This window comes from Sceloporus occidentalis, unplaced genomic scaffold (genome assembly GCF_023333645.1).
Source record: "Sceloporus occidentalis isolate IW3139 unplaced genomic scaffold, rSceOcc1.0.p SCAF_38, whole genome shotgun sequence".
Lineage (NCBI taxonomy): Eukaryota > Metazoa > Chordata > Lepidosauria > Squamata > Phrynosomatidae > Sceloporus > Sceloporus occidentalis.
Window position 1 is genome coordinate 2,565,670 of NW_028317018.1, and position 19,160 is coordinate 2,584,829.

General features: G+C 41.5%; 2 protein-coding genes across 2 annotated transcripts in view; one reads left to right on the top strand and one right to left on the bottom strand.

The window, feature by feature from the left end:
* LOC149290624 (ankyrin and armadillo repeat-containing protein-like) overlaps window positions 1-1,139 on the top strand; it is a 48,688-nt gene extending 47,549 nt beyond the window's left edge. Inside the window, exon 22 of the mRNA XM_089488427.1 lies at window positions 1,008-1,139. Within this exon, the coding sequence (XP_089344553.1) occupies window positions 1,008-1,139 (132 nt within the window). The remainder of the gene's footprint in view (window positions 1-1,007) is intronic.
* Window positions 1,140-2,419: 1,280 nt separating this feature from the next.
* LOC149290625 (tRNA N6-adenosine threonylcarbamoyltransferase, mitochondrial-like) lies at window positions 2,420-18,717 on the bottom strand. Its single transcript, XM_089488428.1, has 9 exons — window positions 18,684-18,717; window positions 14,438-14,459; window positions 12,113-12,319; window positions 9,057-9,444; window positions 8,583-8,787; window positions 7,871-8,019; window positions 5,135-5,265; window positions 3,219-3,290; window positions 2,420-2,501 (listed from the first exon to the last, which is right to left on the bottom strand). Exons 1-9 carry the CDS (start codon window positions 18,715-18,717, stop codon window positions 2,420-2,422), a joined length of 1,290 nt encoding a protein of 429 aa, XP_089344554.1.
* Between the last annotated feature and the right edge of the window lie 443 nt (window positions 18,718-19,160).

The following is a 19,160-nucleotide window of genomic DNA, read 5'->3' on the forward strand; positions in this document are numbered from 1 at the left end:
GGTCTGAGTGTTTCAGAAACTGCTGATCTACTGGGATTTTCAAATACAACCATCTCTATGGTGTACAGAGATTGGTCAGAAAAAGAGAAAATATCCAGCGAGCAGCAGTTCTGTGGATGAAAATGCCTTGTTGATGTCAGAGGAGAATGGACAGACGACAGAAAGGCAACAGTAACTCAAATAACCACTTTTTACAACCAAGGCATGCAAAATACCATCTCTGAATGCACAACACATCAAACCTTGAAGCATATGGGCTACAACACAAAATGGAAGACTGGAAGAACGTTGCCTGGTCTGATGAGTCTTGATTCCAGCTACAACATTCAGATGGCAGGGTCAGACTTTGACGTAAACAACATGAAAGCATGGAACCATCCTACCTTGTATCAACGGTTCAGGCTGCTGGTGGTGTAATTGCGTGGGGGACATTTTCTTGGCACACTTTGGGCCCCTTAAAAGAGATAGCCTACCTGAATATTGTTGCTGACCATATCCATCCCTTTATGACCACAGTGTACCTATCTTCTGATGGCTGCTTCCAGCAGGATAATGCACCATGTCACAAAGTTCACATCATCTCAAACTGGTTTCTTGAACATGACAATGAGTTCACTGAACTCCAATGCCCTCCACAGTCACCAGATCTCAATCCAATAGAGCACCTTTGGGATGTAGTGGAACGGGAGATTCCCATCATGTGCAGCCAACAAATCTGCAGCAACAGCGTGATGCCATCATGTCCATATGCAAGGCTCGTGCAAGGATTTTTACCACCCTAGGCAAAACATAATTTTGCCACCCCTGGCTTCACCCCCACAAGTGAAAGTCTTTTTTTGACTTCACGGTATTCCATGGTCATGGTTATGTTATGTTTATGGGAAAAAAATACTTCAATAAACATGAAAAAGTTCTGAACTATAGGAAGTTCTACAAATAAAATACATATGTGAATTTTGTGAGGGGAAGTAACAATGTGTGTGTATGAATTTTTTGTTTTCATTCAGGCAGACAAAGACATCTTGGAAGCGGAGAGACTAAACAAAGCCACTGGACAGAGCATTTACGATCCAAATCTGCAGCCGTTCACTCATCACAGAAATGCAGGACAGCAGATCCACTTGATCCCATGGGACTAAGTTTATCAGCCTCCCCTACTCTAGCTGTTAGAAGACCAAAGACCGCACATATGGGGAACACAAAACCATTTCAAATGAAAAAGAATGCATAGCCTGGGCATATTAAAAGCCATATGCATGTTACATCAGAGACATGAAACATTCAACGGCAGGAGTAGGAGATACCGCATATTGGAAAATCCTTAAACAGACAGCCTGTGTTTCTGTCACATTTCAGTTTATTCCCAATCCTAATTTCTATCACTATATACAACATTTCATTCAGTTTTTGTTTTGGTGTTACAATTACCTTTTTTTGCTATGTGGGAGGTCTATCATCTTGGTGCTGTTTTTTATTATTGATCTGCCCCTATTGAGTAAAAAAATATGTACAGATGACCTGCACTTGCAGTTTGCATGAAATGTTCTTACTGTTCCTTTAGTGGAGACCACTAAATTAATTAATGATTGTGTTTCCCTGACTTTGAGCAAGTGTACCTAGAAGAATTGATTCTGCTTTGAAGGCAAAGGGTGGTCACACCAAATATTGATTTGATTTAGATTTTTCTTCTGTTCACCTACATCGCATTTTGTTAAATGATAAAAACTTGTGTATGTTTTTAAATCAATTTTCACACCTGCCTAAGATTTTTGCACTGTACTGCATAACTCTGAAAAAACTATTAATATTACAAGTAACATATCAGTATACTTACTATAATTTACATAGTTACTGTAAAGTATATAAGTATATCCCTGTAACAGATGTTTATTGTTTTTTCTGTAAAAAAATAAAAAAATTCCTCAAATTAGTTGAGTTCAGGCTGTTATAACTTAGTGAAAGCTAAAGGGGTTCTTCTACCGCTCTGTAAGACAACAATTTTAGAAAACAGAGTCACATACCAACACAACAAAAATCTGAAGCATTATAAATGTGATCTAAGGTAAGGTATGAGTACAAATTCCTTGCGTATACGTATCCTTTTTAATACTATTTGGGAGGGTTTGTTGAGGCCAATTAAAAAGGAATTAACAATTGTGGTGCAAAAGTCGCTGGACATGTGGGTACAACTCCTAACATATGGCACATATGGATAACTAACATCTGGTTATCTCTGTGCTAATTGGTTAAAAATTGCAATATTGTGTTAAACATTGTTATACATTTTTGTGTTAAACCAGTATGTGTTTTAGAAGACTACTAGTGTTAAAACATCCAAAGTCTTGAAGAAGAGGAGTTGAAATCATTGTAGCTTGTTTAACTTTCCAATACACGCATGTTGAGAGTGGTAGCAGAACATTTATCCAAGCAGCCGTTTAAGAGACGGTACTTTAATTGCAGCTTTCCTGACACTTTCTGAAATATCAGTTCCGAGAGGAGCTCTGCAATAAGAGAAAAAAGTGTAAGGATCTACCTTGTTAATTTCAACCAGATATTTAATTTATATTCCTTTTAGATTATTTTGATATTGTGTTTGAATTCTGGTACTATGATTGTAAAATTAAATTGTAATACGTAATGGCTACTGTGCATTGGTAACGTTATGTACTTGTGTGTGAAGAAACGTGGACTGAATTATATAATGCAGGAACAAAGGAGTCTGCAGTGACATCTGGAAAGCCACATAGCCCCATCTTTCATCCATACAGAGACCATTTTCTAGGCGTTTAAGACATAGAACCAGAAGTGAAGACAGGTTATATAACCTGACACTATGAATTACATGATTGGATTCACAACATAAAAGAAATTAATAAGTAGCAGGAGAGACTGCACAGCGACTAACCATAATTTTGAAATCTCACTGGTGTACATTTTTAACATACAAAACATTTATTTCAGTATTGATTAAATAAAGTTGAGTAGTGTGATTTAAATGAAACTATTAATGTTTGTCTTTAAACATATAAAAAGTATTGCAGGTGAAGCGTGAACACAGTTGTCATCACAATTGGAAGTCACTTGTTTAAAATCTAGTCACAACATTATTGTTATTAACAGAAGGCTAAATGTATTCACTGGTTATTTCCCATTTGGGGCAATAAAGTGAGAGGGACCAGAAACAAAAGGTCTAGAACTGAGAATACTGACAATATTACCTTGGTTCATACCGGATGCCATCTATATTATGGAGAATGCCAGCACCAGAGCGTAACCTTTCAACACCATTCCTGAAAAGAAAATAAGAAAGTTTGACAGTGTAGAGAAATTCAGAGACGTGGTACAGCACATGTGAAATCCTAAATACGCAAATGAAAAGCGGTAATAACAGGAGAAAAGAGATGCAAATCATAGGAGGAACTAAAAGGGCGGTTATAGGTGCACTTGGATAAAAGGGTAGAGATGTAGGGAGTGCAATGTTGTTAAGGGCTCTATAGGCCAGGAGTTTGAATTTGATTCCGAAGAATATTTGAAGCCAATGGATCGATTGGAACACAGTGTGGCATGGATTGAAGCAGTGAAAGGCAGAAGAAGGGGAGGCTAGGTAGTTGAAATAATCCAGAATATGGTCTGACCTGATTGAGAGGCCATGTTTTACCGTATTTGCTCGATTATAAGACGACCCTGATTATAAGACGACCCCCCAAAATCTGAATATTAACTTAGGAAAAAAAGAAAAAGCCTGAATATAAGACGACCCTAAAGGAAAAAAGTTTTACCAGTAAATGTTAATTCATGTAAACTATTTTTTTTAATAAAAGCTATGATTGAGAAAAATATTTTTTTTGTTTTTATTTCTTGTATTTTCCAACCTGTCCCCCAGTTACGCACATCTGCCCCCAGGCTTGCCACTCCAATATGGCACTGTGGCCCATGATATGCCTTTTAACCCTCTATATGCCACTGTGCCCCATGGTATGCCTTTTGACCCCCTATGTGCCACTCTGCCTCCAGAAATACCTTATACCCCTATATGCCACTCTGCCTCCAGAAATGCCTTATACCCCTATATCCCATTCTGGCATTTAGGGGGTTAAAATGCATATTATGGGGCAGAGTGGCATATAGGTGTATAAGGCATTTCAGGAGGCAGAGTGGCATTAAGGGAGTTAAAAGGCATTGTATAGAGCACTCTGCCTCCAGAAATGCCTTATACCCCTATATGCCACTCTGGCATTTAGGGGGTTAAAATGCATATTATGGGGCAGAGTGGCATATAGGTGTATAAGGCATTTCAGGAGGCAGAGTGCTCTATTAAATGCCCCCTTAACGCCACTCCAGAAATGCCCTATGCCCCCATTTAACACACACACACACACACACACACACACACACCCTATACCCCCATTTAACTAACACACACACTCTCCCCTCCCCTCCCCTCTCAGCCCTCTCTTACCGGTGCTTCCAGCCGGGGCAGCGGGTTGACGTCGCCTTCTGCTGCAGCCGGAAGGAGGTGGAGTTGGCAGCGGGGGTTTGTATCCGTCCCTCGCGTATACTTTCCCCGGCTGTCAGAGATCAGAGTTCCCCGCACCGGTGCGGGGAACTCTGATCTCTGACAGTCGGGGAAGGTTTGCGCGACGGACGCAGACAACCCCCGCTGCTAGCCACACCTCCTTCCGGCTGCAGCGGACGTCAACCCGCTGCCCCGGCAATACAGCAGGAAGCACCGGTAAGTGTGTGTATGATGGGGGGGGGGGTGAGACAGGAGGATCCAGGTCCCCTGCAGCGGTGCGGGGGATCTGGATCTTAGTCTCCTAATCAGACTCTATTTGAGGTCTGATTAGAAGACGACCCCGATTAGAAGACGAGGGGTTTTTTTCAGAGCATTTTCTCTGAAAAAAACCTCGTCTTATAATCGAGCAAATACGGTATTAATAGCGGTGTTCTGCCTGGTGTAGCCCACACTGTTTGCAATTTAACATTGACTGCCAAGTACAGCACATGTATGTGGAGCTCTAGAGAACTTCAAATTACCCTTAATTACCTTTGTTATTTAGACTAATACTAGCCACACATTTTCACTTTTATATCTAAATATACAAATCTGAAATGATTAACCCCCTATACTCACCAGGCAATCATGATGCCATTGTCTGTACAGAGTTTTGGTGGAGGGCACAATAAAGACATATCCAGAGAATCTGTAACACTTTGCAGAACTCTTCGGATGTACCCGTTACTGGCAACCCCTCCTGAAACAACCTGATACAATAAACATCACAGAAAATGTTTCTGAAGTAATTTCGGTTTAACTTTATTAAGTATTTTCTACAAACTTAGTTTCAAAGAGATCTCCACAGATATATTATTTTCCAACTACAGTAACCCTCTGCCCTTTAACCATTGAAATGGATACATAAAAGCATATGAGGGGAAATGGCAAGACACCTAAATAGTACACTGAGGTTCTTTAACAGCAAATGCCACATGGAGGTCAGTAATTGGCACCCTTGGTAAATCTGAGCAAAGAAGGTTGCAAAAAATTGCCTTTATTGTTTAACCCTTTCATCTTTTCTTTAAAAAAAATACTCTGCTCTCATCAAACAATTGCAGACACAACACAGGTTTATCCAAAAAGTGTCTTTTACTATTATCTAATAAACGGAGAATTGAGAAAAAATAAAATAAAATATATATATATGTGTATATTGGCACCCTTAAGAATTCATATGAGAAAAATATAAATATAGGTAACACATAGACCAAATTCATCACAATGGAATAGAGCTGCGATGTGGGTCAAAAGGTTGTTGAGCTTTACAAAATGAAAATGACAAAAGCATTGAAAATGGCAAAAGCCTCTACTCTCATCTAAAAACAAACTCAACAATCTTCAGTTTGACAGACACTACTGGAAAGGGATCGGGTTCTATGGTCGGATGAAATAAAATATTTTTAGCAATAAAAAAACAATTTGTTAGAATCCATAATGCCATGTAGCCTATCAAATATCAACAGATGTTAGATTAATTCCTGACAGCCTCTGCCAGAAAGCTTAAAATGGGCCATGGTTGGATCTTCCAGCAGGACAGTGATGCAACACCTACATCAAATTCAACACAAAATCAAGGTCCTACCAAGGCCATCCTTGTCCCCTGACATGAACCCCATAGAAAACCTGTGTGGTGAACTGAAGAGGTGAGTCCACCAGCATCAACCTTGAAATTAGAAGGATCTGGAGAGATTCTATATGGAGGAATGGTCTCAGATCCCTTGTCATGTATTCTCCAACATCATCAGGCATTATAGGAGAAGACTCAGAACTACTATCTTGGCAAAGGGAGGTAGCACAAAGTATTGACTAAAAGGGTGCCTATATATATATATATATTTTTATAAATCTGTGTTGTTCGATATCCATGAGAGCAGAGTACCGTATTTGCTCGATTATAAGACGACCCTGATTATAAGACGACCCCCCAAAATCTGAATATTAACTAAGAAAAAAAGAAAAAGCCTGAATATAAGACGACCCTAAAGGAAAAAAGTTTTACCAGTAAATGTTAATTCATGTAAACTATTTTTTTAAATAAAAGCTATGATTGAGAAAAATATTTTTTTTGTTTTTATTTCCTTGTATTTTCCAACCTGTCCCCCAGTTACGCACATCTGCCCCCAGGCTTGCCACGCCAATATGGCACTGTGCCCCATGGTATGCCTTTTGACCCCCTATGTGCCACTCTGCCTCCAGAAATGCCTTATACCCCTATATCCTATTCTGGCATTTAGGGGGTTAAAATGCATATTATGGGGCAGAGTGGCATATAGGGAGGTATAAGGCATTCCAGGAGGCAGAGTGGCATTAAGGGAGTTAAAAGGCATTGTATAGAGCACTCTGCCTCCAGAAATGCCTTATACCCCTATATGCCACTCTGGCATTTAGGGGGTTAAAAGGCATATTATGGGGCAGAGTGGCATATAGGGAGGTATAAGGCATTTCAGGAGGCAGAGTGCTCTATTAAATGCCCCCTTAACGCCACTGTGCCTCCTGAAATGCCTTATACCTCCCTATATGCCACTCTGCCCCATAATATGCCTTTTAACCCCCTAAGTGCCAGAGTGGCATATAGGGGTATAAGGCATTCCAGAAATGCCCTATGCCCCCATTTAACACACACGCACACACACACACACACACACTTACCGGTGCTTCCAATTTCCTGCTGTATTGCCGGGGCAGCGGGTTGACGTCTCCTTCCGCTGCAGCCGGAAGGAGGTGGAGTAGGCAGCGGGGGTTTGTCTGCGTCCGTCGCGCATACCTTCCCCCGGCTGTCAGAGATCAGAGTTCCCCGCACTCTGATCTCTGACAGCCGGGGAAGGTATGCGCGACGGACGCAGACAACCCCCGCTGCTAGCCACACCTCCTTCCGGCTGCAGCGGACGTTGACGTCAACCCGCTGCCCCGGCAATACAGCAGGAAGCACCGGTAAGTGTGTGGGGGGGGTGTTAAATGGGGGAGGGAGACAGGAGGATCCAGGTCCCCTGCAGCGGTGCGGGGGATCTGGATCTTAGTCTCATAATCAGACCTCTATTTGAGGTCTGATTAGAAGACGACCCCGATTAGAAGACGAGGGGTATTTTTCAGAGCATTTGCTTATAATCGAGCAAATACGGTATTTTGTATATTTTTTTAATAAAAGTGCAAAGGGTTAATCAATAATCAATCACAGCCTTCTTTGCACATATTTACCAAGGGTGCCAATATGAGTGGAGGGCAATGTAACTGAATTAGTGTCGGAATTTGTAGATCACATAGGAGGATGATGGGTTAAAGAGAGCTTTATAACATATAAATGAGTACACTTACCAAAGTTGGATTTGTAGGAGGTAACAAACCTTCCTTCTTGCAGAATAATATAGCTCTTTGTGTTCTCTTTGCTATGTGAAGGGCCACCGTGTGCTGTGCTGATGCAGCAATATCAGCAACACAGGACAGAATATGCCCCATTTTTGTACCTGTAATACATGCCACAGACCTATATTATATATATATTATAACAGACATATCTCATATATATATAATGATATGTAGAATACTGAGCATCTGTACAGAGAAAAATATTTGGTCTTATAATTTATATTAAATATTAAAGTAATAATATGACATCACCTTAAGAAATAGTTACTGTGTGTTTTCATATCATCTACTTTCACTGCATGTTAACCCTTGCATTATATTATATCACTGGCTCTTAGGACATGTTTACGCATCACGTGTATGCCCTTATTGGTCACTTGGTGGCATTAGAAATTTTCGTACAATGTTTTTAAACTGAATTTAAAAAATCATGGAACATCAGGTTTGACAGGTGTGATCTTAAAATTGCAACAACATAACATGTTCCGTGGCAGACATCATAAGTTTAACAATTAAAAATACCTCAATAACTACTAAATAATTTTTAAGAAAGGCAAAGGATGCTGATCAGAAATGCACTTTATACATCACTTATCTTTCAGATGTGACTTCTAAAAGAGGTAAATTAACATGCATCACTAACACAAGGGATCACATATACCTTCCTCGGCTTCCTTTTTTTGGATAACTTGATTAATGTGATTGCGTAATCCAGCAAAAGAGAAATTGCAGTCCTGCTGCTGTGACATTGGGACTGTAAAATGAATGTGTGTCCGATTCCCGTACTGAGCTAAGTGCTCTATACCTTGTCCACCACTCATAGAGGCACATTCAGGATGGTGTATCAGTGACAGCCTCCGGGCAACCTAGAGTATAGAGTCATTATTAGGAGACATATCCCTGATGTGTGCAATCAAGTGTCATTTGTATAAAGGCAGTCTTTGATGGTTAAAGGTAGCAATAAGACTCATTTTTTATTGCAATCTCTGGCCACTACATGAAATGGATATTTTGTGGTGCCTCCCCCCCTACAAATTACACAACACAGATCACAAGCGTGTGTTACAATATGACATATTGCGTAACTATTTAGCCAAAACACCCCCTATGACAGGGAAAAGATTAATATAATTACCTTATCTAAAGTCTCCCCTGGCGCTTCATCCAAGGATTGTCCAAGCAGCAGAAAGTCTGATACGTTATTAGCTACGGCCAAGATGCAATGGCCTCCAGATATTAGGAGTACTATGAATGGAAACTCCACAGGGTGTAATAATCTCACAGTCAGTGCATGTGCCTCCATATGATGGATAGGTATGAAAGGTTTGGAATATTCATTCACCATTTTTAAGCTGTAGGAAAGACCCACTCCAAGGCTCAGTGCCATCCCTGGCTTTACTGTGGTGGCCACTGCAGACAGTTCATGAGGAGAAATCCCACTAGACAAGAGCGCCTCATTAACAACTCTATCAATATTGTCCTTATGGAGCTTTTGAGCCACAGGAGGAATAATACCACCAGTTCTGTAAACAACGCAATACATGGAATGTGAAAAAAGGTGAGATGACCTTTTTCTACTATTTGATACTAAAAGGAAAAAAAATTAACCACAGGCATAACAAAGGGAGAAATACATTTATATCTAATATTAAAAGAATAGTAATAATAACAGGGATAGATAACATAATAAATAATAAGAAAACTAGAGTATTTGGCACCTGGGGCAGATCCTGTATGTGGCACCCCCCCCCCCACACATGCATAGCTTTTACCGTTATATACCGGCGCAGACACTGAAGGTGGTACAGCATAACACTTATCACTATATACTGAGGCAGAAATTGACGGTGGTACAGCATAACACCTATCACTATATACTGAGGCAGACATTGACGGTTGTACAGTATAACACCTATCACTATATACTGAGGCACACATTGACGGTGGTACAGCGTAATCCCTATCACTATACATTGAGCCAGACATTGTCAATAGTGCAGCATAACTCCTATCACTATATACTAAGCCAAACATTGATGTGGTGTAGGCCTACCACTTCAAACAATTCTGGACTGAAACCGAAAATGCAGCATTTACCTGGCCGAAACCGAATATGACCCCCCCCACACCATAAAAAAAAATCTAACACTTGTATTTAAAGTAAGTAACACACCAAAATAGGACAAAACATTTAAATAACAATATTATATATATATATATATATATATATATATGATTGTTAACAGCAATCACATTCCTATCATGCCCAGGCATACCCAGATTCCAGGATGTACTCGCAGACTTGGCATGATAGGAGTATGATTGCCCTATCTACCCCTTCTCACTCCCTTTTGTCCTACCTACCCCTTCTCACTCCTTTCTCCCTATCTACCCCCTATCCCCCCGTCTCACTCCCTTCTCCCTATCTACCCCCTCCTAACTATCTACCCTCTCCCCCTTTGAAGTTCACTTACCTTTCAGGAGTCCTGCGGTGGGGGTGCAAGGCCTCTGTCTCCCAGCTCTGCCACTGTATGGAACAGTATAGAGTGATGGGGGTTATGATGTACTAGAGCATAATTATATAATGAAAAATACATTGGAAATGGTACAGCATAACACCCATCACTCTCACACACTTACCAATCTGCACATATACCAATCCACACATATACCAATCCACACACATACACCAATCCACACACACACACACCAATCCACACACACACACACCAATCCACACACACACACCAATCCACACACACACACCAATCCACACATACACCAATCCACACATACACCAATCCACACATACACCAATCCACTCTCACTCACTGAATGCTTTCCTACCTTTCCTCTTTTCTCCTTACAGCTTCTTTTCCTCCTCTTCTTCAGTTCTTCTGTCTTCTTCAGGTTCAGTGGGCGCGGCTTCAGTGTTGTGCGCCCGGATCTGACAACAAATCCCGGCGCACAGCAGCTGTTGCCGCGCGGATCGCAAGGGAGCGATATCGGAGGTCTTTAACAGACCTCCGGCTCCCTTGAGTGATTTTAAGCCGGGTTCAAGGGTTGAACCCGGCTTAAAATCACTCAAGGGAGCCGGAGGTCTGTTAAAGACCTCCGATACCGCTCCCTTGCGAGCCTGCTCCTCCAGCGGCGGACATTACTGTCCGTCTCTGGAGGGGTGCCGGCAAGTTGGCACCCCCCTGATGAGCGGCACCCGATGCGGACCGCCCCCCCCGCCCCCGCTAGGTACGCTACTGCCTGGAGCTACCATTCTCTAGCAAAATATATTTCACAAATACCACACACACAAGCTGTTAACAGTGCTAGTTTTATTTGTGTTTTTTAAAGAAAGTACAGATGTATTATTTGTAGCATCTATGTTACTTTTTTTTGTGTTGAAAATATTTTGATTGACCACTTTTCTGAAAAGTAATACTTGAAAATGTTTATAATTTGGTTTTATGTGTTTATCAGCTACTATTTTTATTAACTATCACTACACTGAATATTGCTACTGAGCTCTAGTGGATCATGTTCTGTTTTACATTCTTACATTTAATATACACATAAGATAATGTTTACATTTGCAAGAAATCACAAAATGATACTTTCTTAATGGCCTTATGCTAGAAATGTCCTGTACATGTAATTTGTGCCACCAGTGGGTTTACAATATAATTATTTTAATGCCACTTTGATCATAAATTAACAGTATTCCTACTGAATATTTGTTTCATCAGCAATAAATACAGATTCCCACCTCCTCCATTCTCAATAATTTCTCAACACTGACTGGCTGCTTGAAGCAGCCAATCAGAGGCAGAGAAGTATTCCCACTTGAATCAATGCACATGCTTTCTGCGCACACACAGTGGTTATACTACACTTGGAAAAGATCCTGTATTTGGATTGAAACGTTGCCGTGTGGTGGAAACATGTCAATTCACTGAGTGCAGCGTTATATCGTTTTATTATTATACCCCCGTCTGGAGCGTTCAAAGCCAGAACTTTAGCGAACTGGTGTTAACTATACGATGTCTATCTGTCCATAAGCGAAAACTACAGGTATGTCATAATCATTCTTAAAACTGTCCGCATAAGAAAAAGCAAAAAAGTTTGCATGGAAATGCTGTATTCGGTTGTAACAGTAAAGGGGTTATTGAGCATTTTATTCCATTCGCATTTACTTACTTTAGGTGAACGTCTTTCTGAGAATGAAGGGCTTCCCCAAGTATTTTACCATTTTCATCTACAACAGCAGCGCCAGTGTCATCACAGCTTGTTTCTATTCCCAGAATCAGTCGGGGATGTGTTACCACGGAGTGGAAAGAAACTCTTCTTCTACCAAAAGCCAAAGCAAACTTGCGCACATTATAAAAACATCTTGCCATCCTTACCCTGGGGAGGAGATACAATTTCAAAAGCATATAGAGATAAATGTCAGTGTTTTTTTATTCAGAAGCATGGACTTTGATGGCAGATAAGAACCGTTCTGCCCATCTAGTCTGCCCTCTTTTCCTGCTATAAAGACTGAAACTATATCCATATGGCTCTCACATGCAGCTGAGGCTGTTCCATGTATCTACCATCCTCTCAGTAAACTTAAAACTTCCTTATATTACATGTAAACCTCTGACTTTCTAATCTTACAATCTTGTTGTAGCATTGATTTTCCTTTCGTCCAGCACATTGTTAAATCAATGATATGCATTTAAAATGTTGTCAGAGCCTCTCTGTATCTTCTCTCCTCCAGGCTCAAAATATTGAGGTCTTTCTTGAAGATAATAATAATAATAATTAGGGCTGCAACAACGAATCGATAAAATCGATAATAATCGATTATGAAAATCGTTGTCAACGATTTTCATAATCGATTAGTTGAATCGATTTTTATCTTTTTATAAAAACTCCCGTCCTTCTATAATCCGATCTCAAACAGAGATCGGATTATAACTGTAGAATCCAGACCCCCCGCAAAACTGCAGGAGACCTGGATCCTCTCTGCCACCCGGTGAGGGTCTGTGCAAAACACACAGACATCCTCCGCTTCTCCCCTTCCGCTTCTCCCCTCCACTTCCGCCGGGGCTTCTATTACTGAACCCGGCGTCACGTGACCTTCCAGTGCGGCTTCCATCATGGAAGCCCCAACGGAAGCGGAGGGGAGAAGCGGAGGGGAGAAGCGGCTGTCTTCGCGCATCACACAGACCCCTACTGGCTGCCGGAGAGGATCCAGGTCCCGCTGCAGCGCCTGCTGGGGATTTGGATTTTAGTGCGCGATGTGCGCAACCTCGCTACTTCATCTCGCTGCCACTTCCACCTGCCCCACCAGGGGTTAATATATCAACAGAAGAAAAACAGGACAAGTAAGCAGCACTGGGTAAGTATTATCTTTATTTTTATGCTCATTTGCCCTGTGTTTCTTCTGTTGATATATTAACCCCTGGTGGGGCAGGTAGAATTTTTGCGGGATCTATTAATTATGTGCATTTGTGTTTTTTTTTTATGTCTATAATATTTGATTTATTGTCCATATATTTATATATATTTATATTGTATTGTGTATTTTTTTTTTCTATATTTAATAAATATAAAAATTTTTTTAGTGATGTCAGTTTTTCTTATATCGGGGGGGCATAAGACATATCAGGGGGCACAGTGGCATAAAGGGGCTATAAGGCATATCAGGGGGGACAGTGGCATAAAGGGGCTATAAGGTGTATCAGGGGGGACAGTGGCATAAAGGCGCTATAAGGCATATCAGGGGGCACAGTGGCATCTCAGTGGCATATAGGGGTAAAAGGCATATCGGGGCATGGTGGCATATAGGGGGCTATAAGGCATATCAGGAGGGCACAGTGGCATATCGGGGCACTGTGGCATATATGGGGCTATAAGGCATATCAGGGGGCACAGTGGCATATTAGGGGACAAAGTGGCATATCAGTGGCATATAGGGGGCTATAAGGCATATCAGGAGGGGTATAATGCATATCAGGGGACAGAGTGGCATATAGGAGGTATCCCCTTATACCTCCTATATGCCACTCTGTCCCCTGATATGCCTTATACCCCTCCTGATATGCATTTCTGGGACAGAGAGGCAAGCTGGGGGTGAGATGTGCATAACTGGGCAAAAATAGTTTACATGAATATTTACTAGTAAAGCTTTTTTTGGTATTTTTTGAGTTCTTGTTGGAATATAGCTTTAATTATTATGTCAGTAAAATAAGAAGGCGAATCGTGAAATGCCATTGTAAATTATACGTTTTTATTTAAAATAAACGAAAAATTTGCATTTTTTTTTTACCCGATTAATCGATTAATCGAAAAAATAATCGACCAACTAATCGATTATGAAAATAATCGTTAGTTGCAGCCCTAATAATAATAATAATATATAATAAATATATTGCTTAATTAAATTAGTAGTGAGATCTAAACTAGCTGTATATAAGAACGACCCTGCAACTAATAAATCTATTAGTGCTCCCTATTCTCATGAGTCTCACTACTTACACAGGTGGCTTTGTCAGGGAAACTAAAAAAAAAAAAAACAACTAAAAAAGTATATAAGGAAAGTTGTTTCATTATGTGGCAATGGTGAGTATACAAAACACGTGTATAACCAGTTGATGGCAGCACCACCAGCCATCCCAGGCTTAATAACTAAAGACTGTAAACATTCGATACAAAACAGACAACTATTTACCATGTGAGGCTTGACAGAAAACCACAATGATTTAAAATGCAATCAGTGCAAAAAGTAAAGCATTTTAATCTCTGCTTCCTTATCGGTGTTCCTGGGAACTGTCTGACACTGGGTTTCAGGGTTTTTGCCCCAATTTCAGGTCCTCAGGTTAAAGGAGTGGATTCTCAGGGTCACATAGTCTGGGGCTGACTCCTTCCTATTCTACTCTGCTGTGTTCTTACATATAACTGCCAGTTGGTGCTTTTGCTACCAGTATGTTATAGTTAATAGCCCTGCTTGAATGCAGGTGACTCAATTAAATGTAATAAAATAATCACAAGTCAAGGTTTCCTCTTGGTTAACGCATTTGCTGTGTAGCCACATAGACTCTTCATGATGGGCTATTCAAGGGTTAATATTTCAAGAGTCCCAGGGTCAGCTCATTCAGAAAGTTCCCAGGTATGTCTATCTGTCAACAAGATTTTGTGCACAACGTGCTAATTTTCTAGCCTGTTATACTATGTGTATACATAGTACTGAGAGAAACCAATAAATGGAAAATCAAGAAATTCCATGGACTGCTGGATTTCTCATCACGGCAGCGTAACCACGGCCATCACATGGGGTACAGCGGTGATCAGGCCCAAACCCCACTCAGGAGCCAGGTTATAACCTCATAGCGGAGTGCCTTACTCACACACATCTTACAGACCATCATGGCGGAGGATACAAAACAAAGACTAGGGGAAGAATTGTATAGATTTTAAAGTTCCTCTACATGGCCATCAGAGACTCATCCTGGAGCCCCCTATAGTCAGACATAGAGAAATAGCAGCCCCAACGCATCTAGCTATGCAACGTATGGTGAAGTCACATGAAAATATGCTTATAGTTTATCTGTAAGTAGATTACACATTTTGACCTTACATACATTCAGTGGATTTTGAAGCTGTTGCTAATTTTGGTGTGCTGAAATGATACCCCCGTTATAAACCTTGCCGGTGAATCACTTTCTAACAAATGATAGAAGAATTTTATTTCATATCACACCGAGAATTAGATTCATCATTTCATAAAAACAGAACATGAACACATGTAAAAAATCTATCTCAGTGTGTGTTAGAGAATGCAGTAACCACTGAAAATAACTTTGGTACACAAAAACCTTATCTATTACCCAACTTCTGCAGCACGGGTTTCGTAACGTTTCCACCACAGGCAGCAAACGTATTAAAGCGAGGAAAGAAGCTGACGTGCCCCATCTGTTTTTCATTTGTTTATCTGCTCTGGATGGTAAATCATACAAACCAACAGTTCAATCAATCAAAGAATCCTGGAAGACTAAGTTATTAAAGGTGACAAACTATTGATTGTAAGTATTGTGTATTTAGATAAGGATCTAAAAATACAAAACATATTTGCTAAAGGAAGTTAGAGAGAGCGAGTTCAGCTACGCAAAACTTTTTATATGTGAAAGACTCCATAAAGATACATAATAAAATAAACTAAATTGTATTAAGAGATTTGAAGGGGGAGTATGAACTGTAACAAGCACAGAGCAAGCAATAACTGATGGGATGCAAGCAGGCCCGGACTTGGACAAAAAATAGGCCCGGGCATTTAAGTCTGAGCAGCCCATTTTTATTTATTTATTGTTAAAGCCCACCCTTCATGTACCATCTTTGCATTTACTCATTCACACAAATCATTAACACATTCATTAATGCAGTCTCACAAATCATTCAACCAATTCATCCACACATGAATTCATTAATTGTCTTACGCATTCACACAATTCATCCACACATTTATTCATTCATTCTCATAACCATTCACACTACCCCCCTCTCCCCATCTTATCTTCCCCTTCTCAATATGTACCCCCTCTCACTATCTAACCCCCCCTCTGCCCCTTCTCACTGCACCCCCCTCCCTCACCCTACTTACCTTGTTGCCGGAGCCAGCAGCAACCGCGACCAGGCCCGCGGCAGGGCCGGATTGATTTAGAGGCTGATGAAGCTGCAGCTCCAGGCCCCTACCTTAAAATAGGCCCAGTCAAGACCGGACTGACTGGGCCTATGCGGCCTCTACGTACCCCTTAAGACCTACGGACGCAGGACCCCTTAAGCCCGCCGCAACTGCGACCGAGTCCGCCACTCTAAGGGGCCGGGAAGCCCCCACCAGGGTCGGCCTTATGGGTCTGCGGCCGCACAGGGCTTAAATTAAAACATCGGGGTTAACAAAAACTTTATTTAACATGGAGGATGTTAAATAAAGTAAAAAACCAAAAACCAAAAAAACCCCCGATGTTTTAATTTAAACCCTGTGCGGCCGCACACCCGTAAGGCCGGCCCTGGTGGGGGCTTCCCGGCCCCTTAGGGTGGCGGACCCGGTCGCAGTTGCGGCGGGCTTATGTGGCAGATGCCCCTTATGCCCTGCGTTAATGCGGCTGTAGAGGCCGCATAGGCCCAGTCAGTCCGGTCCTGACTGGGCCTATTTTAAGGTAGCGGCCTGGAGCTGCAGCTCAATCAGCCCCTAAATCAATCCAGCCCTGCCGCGGCCCGGCCCACCGGGCAAACGCCCGGTGTGCCTGATGGCCAGTCCGGGCCTGGATGCAAGCAAAATGGTGTTACAAAAGCGTAACTTGCCCCAGACCACTATGTAGCATACCTCCTCCTCCTCCTCCATTTGGATCCAAAAGCCCTTAATCACAAAAATGTGTATAGAAACAGAAGGAAATGTCTTCAGAAATTAAATTGTGTAAGTAAAATGCATGTTTATTGTCGCTCTGTGCGCGTTTGCCCATCAATTGTATTTCATTTTCTTCTGCATCATTTTTAATCACAGAGAAGGCCATGGTGGAGCCCCTGAAGATTCATTTTTCCTGGTGAGGGAGGTGTGGTAGCCTTTGGGCTACCCCCTCTCTCTAATGACAGTTCCAGTTGTCCTTCTCCGCAAGATCTGGCCCTCCTGCAGGCCTTTTAGCCAAGGAGGAAAGGAGTCACATATCCCTTCAGGGACTGCGACCGCCGACGACAAAGATTGGGGGATCTGGTGTTTGCCGCAGGCCCTTACAAGACACCAGCTCTCCTTCTACAATGAAGCACTGGCCTCTGAGCTTCAATAATAATAATAATAATAATAATAATAATAAAAACCCGTCAAGACGTCACGAATGACATAAAAAGTCTCAGTAAAGCCCCGCCCACAGGAGCACGTTCGCTGCCATGGAAATAATGGACAGCCTTCCTAGCAACAGTCAGTAAAACGGCTGTGCTTTGGTTAGGTTTGCGGGGGGCATAAGCTCTCGTTGGGCCGGGTAATAGGACAAGGAGGTTTTAAAAATAAAACAGGGAGCAGCAGAAACAAAGCAGTAAGTGCGACGACAAACTATGTAAAGGGCAAAGAAAGCGAGGTTGATACCTTTTACAGAAAAGTCACATAAGATTTGGAGACCTCAGAGGTCTCTTTTTCGGGCTGTATACTAGTGTAATAAACAACACATTTGTGGAGATACAGAAGTGTAAATTAAGTACCCAAGCGTGTGGTGGTATTTTATTATAATTTAAACAGATGACGCTGTATATAGTTATTATAGTAACTACTGCAAGACGCATCCCGTTTAGTACATGTCGGTGATAGTATATCAACATAATGCATCGCAGACAGGTGATATATGCTGGCACACGAGTAACACCTAGTGTGCCAAACAGCAGAATAAGTGGCCCTAAGTAACTGAGGGAAGAAAGAAGTTTCAGCATCCAAAACGGCGGTAAGTTTGCTTTGAAGTGTATATCGGTAACCAGACATTACACGACTTCACAATGAGCCGGAGGGTCTGTAATTCTGACGTCTCGGGCATACGAATTTGTATTACTAGACATTAAACAGCGCTAATTCATGCATTATTACGTCATCTGATAATCCACCCGTACTAACAAAATATAACGTCTCTCCTCATGTACTCACTTCAAGGACACTTCTTCCTGTTTCGGTATAGCGCTACAATTCTAGGTCTCGGTTATCGATAAGGTGATAGGCTGAGAATATTGTCATGTAATATCCCAGGCTTACCATTGGTTCTTATTCTTGGGTGTTGCGTCGCCATAGCGCCGGGTAGGTGTGGCTTTCCCAGTATCACATCCAATCAGACAGCAGTGTAGTAAAGACTTACACCGATATAAATATGGATTGTGTAGTCGTTTAGCTGCGCGTATGTGCGGGCTCGCATTCATAACTAACTTATTTTAGACTGCAATATAACGAAATAATTTACTAAAGATGTGACGCAATTGGCTGCTCAGTTTGCCCACATTCATACCTCCGTTTCCAAAATTTTGTGAATACAATATTTCCTTCACAGACTCACATATGTACATATGTATGATTGAGCAAGTGTGACTGTGAATGTGTTAGTATGTGTAAGTGTGTGTTACCATGAGTATGTAGGCATGTAAGTTTGAGAATATATGTTCCAGTGTGTATGTTAGTTGCTGGTGGGGGGCAAGGGGCTGATGGGGCTACTTGACTTTACCTGCCTGCAGTGGCGGC

Coding starts and splice junctions, on each gene's coding strand:
- LOC149290625 (XM_089488428.1), bottom strand. CDS start 18,717: ATGGCGACGCAACACCCAAGAATAAGAACCAATG. Junction 8,020..8,582: donor AAAAAAGGAAGCCGAGGAAG/GTATATGTGATC, acceptor CATGTATTACAG/GTACAAAAATGGGGCATATT. Junction 2,502..3,218: donor GGCATCCGGTATGAACCAAG/GTAATATTGTCA, acceptor CTCTTATTGCAG/AGCTCCTCTCGGAACTGATA.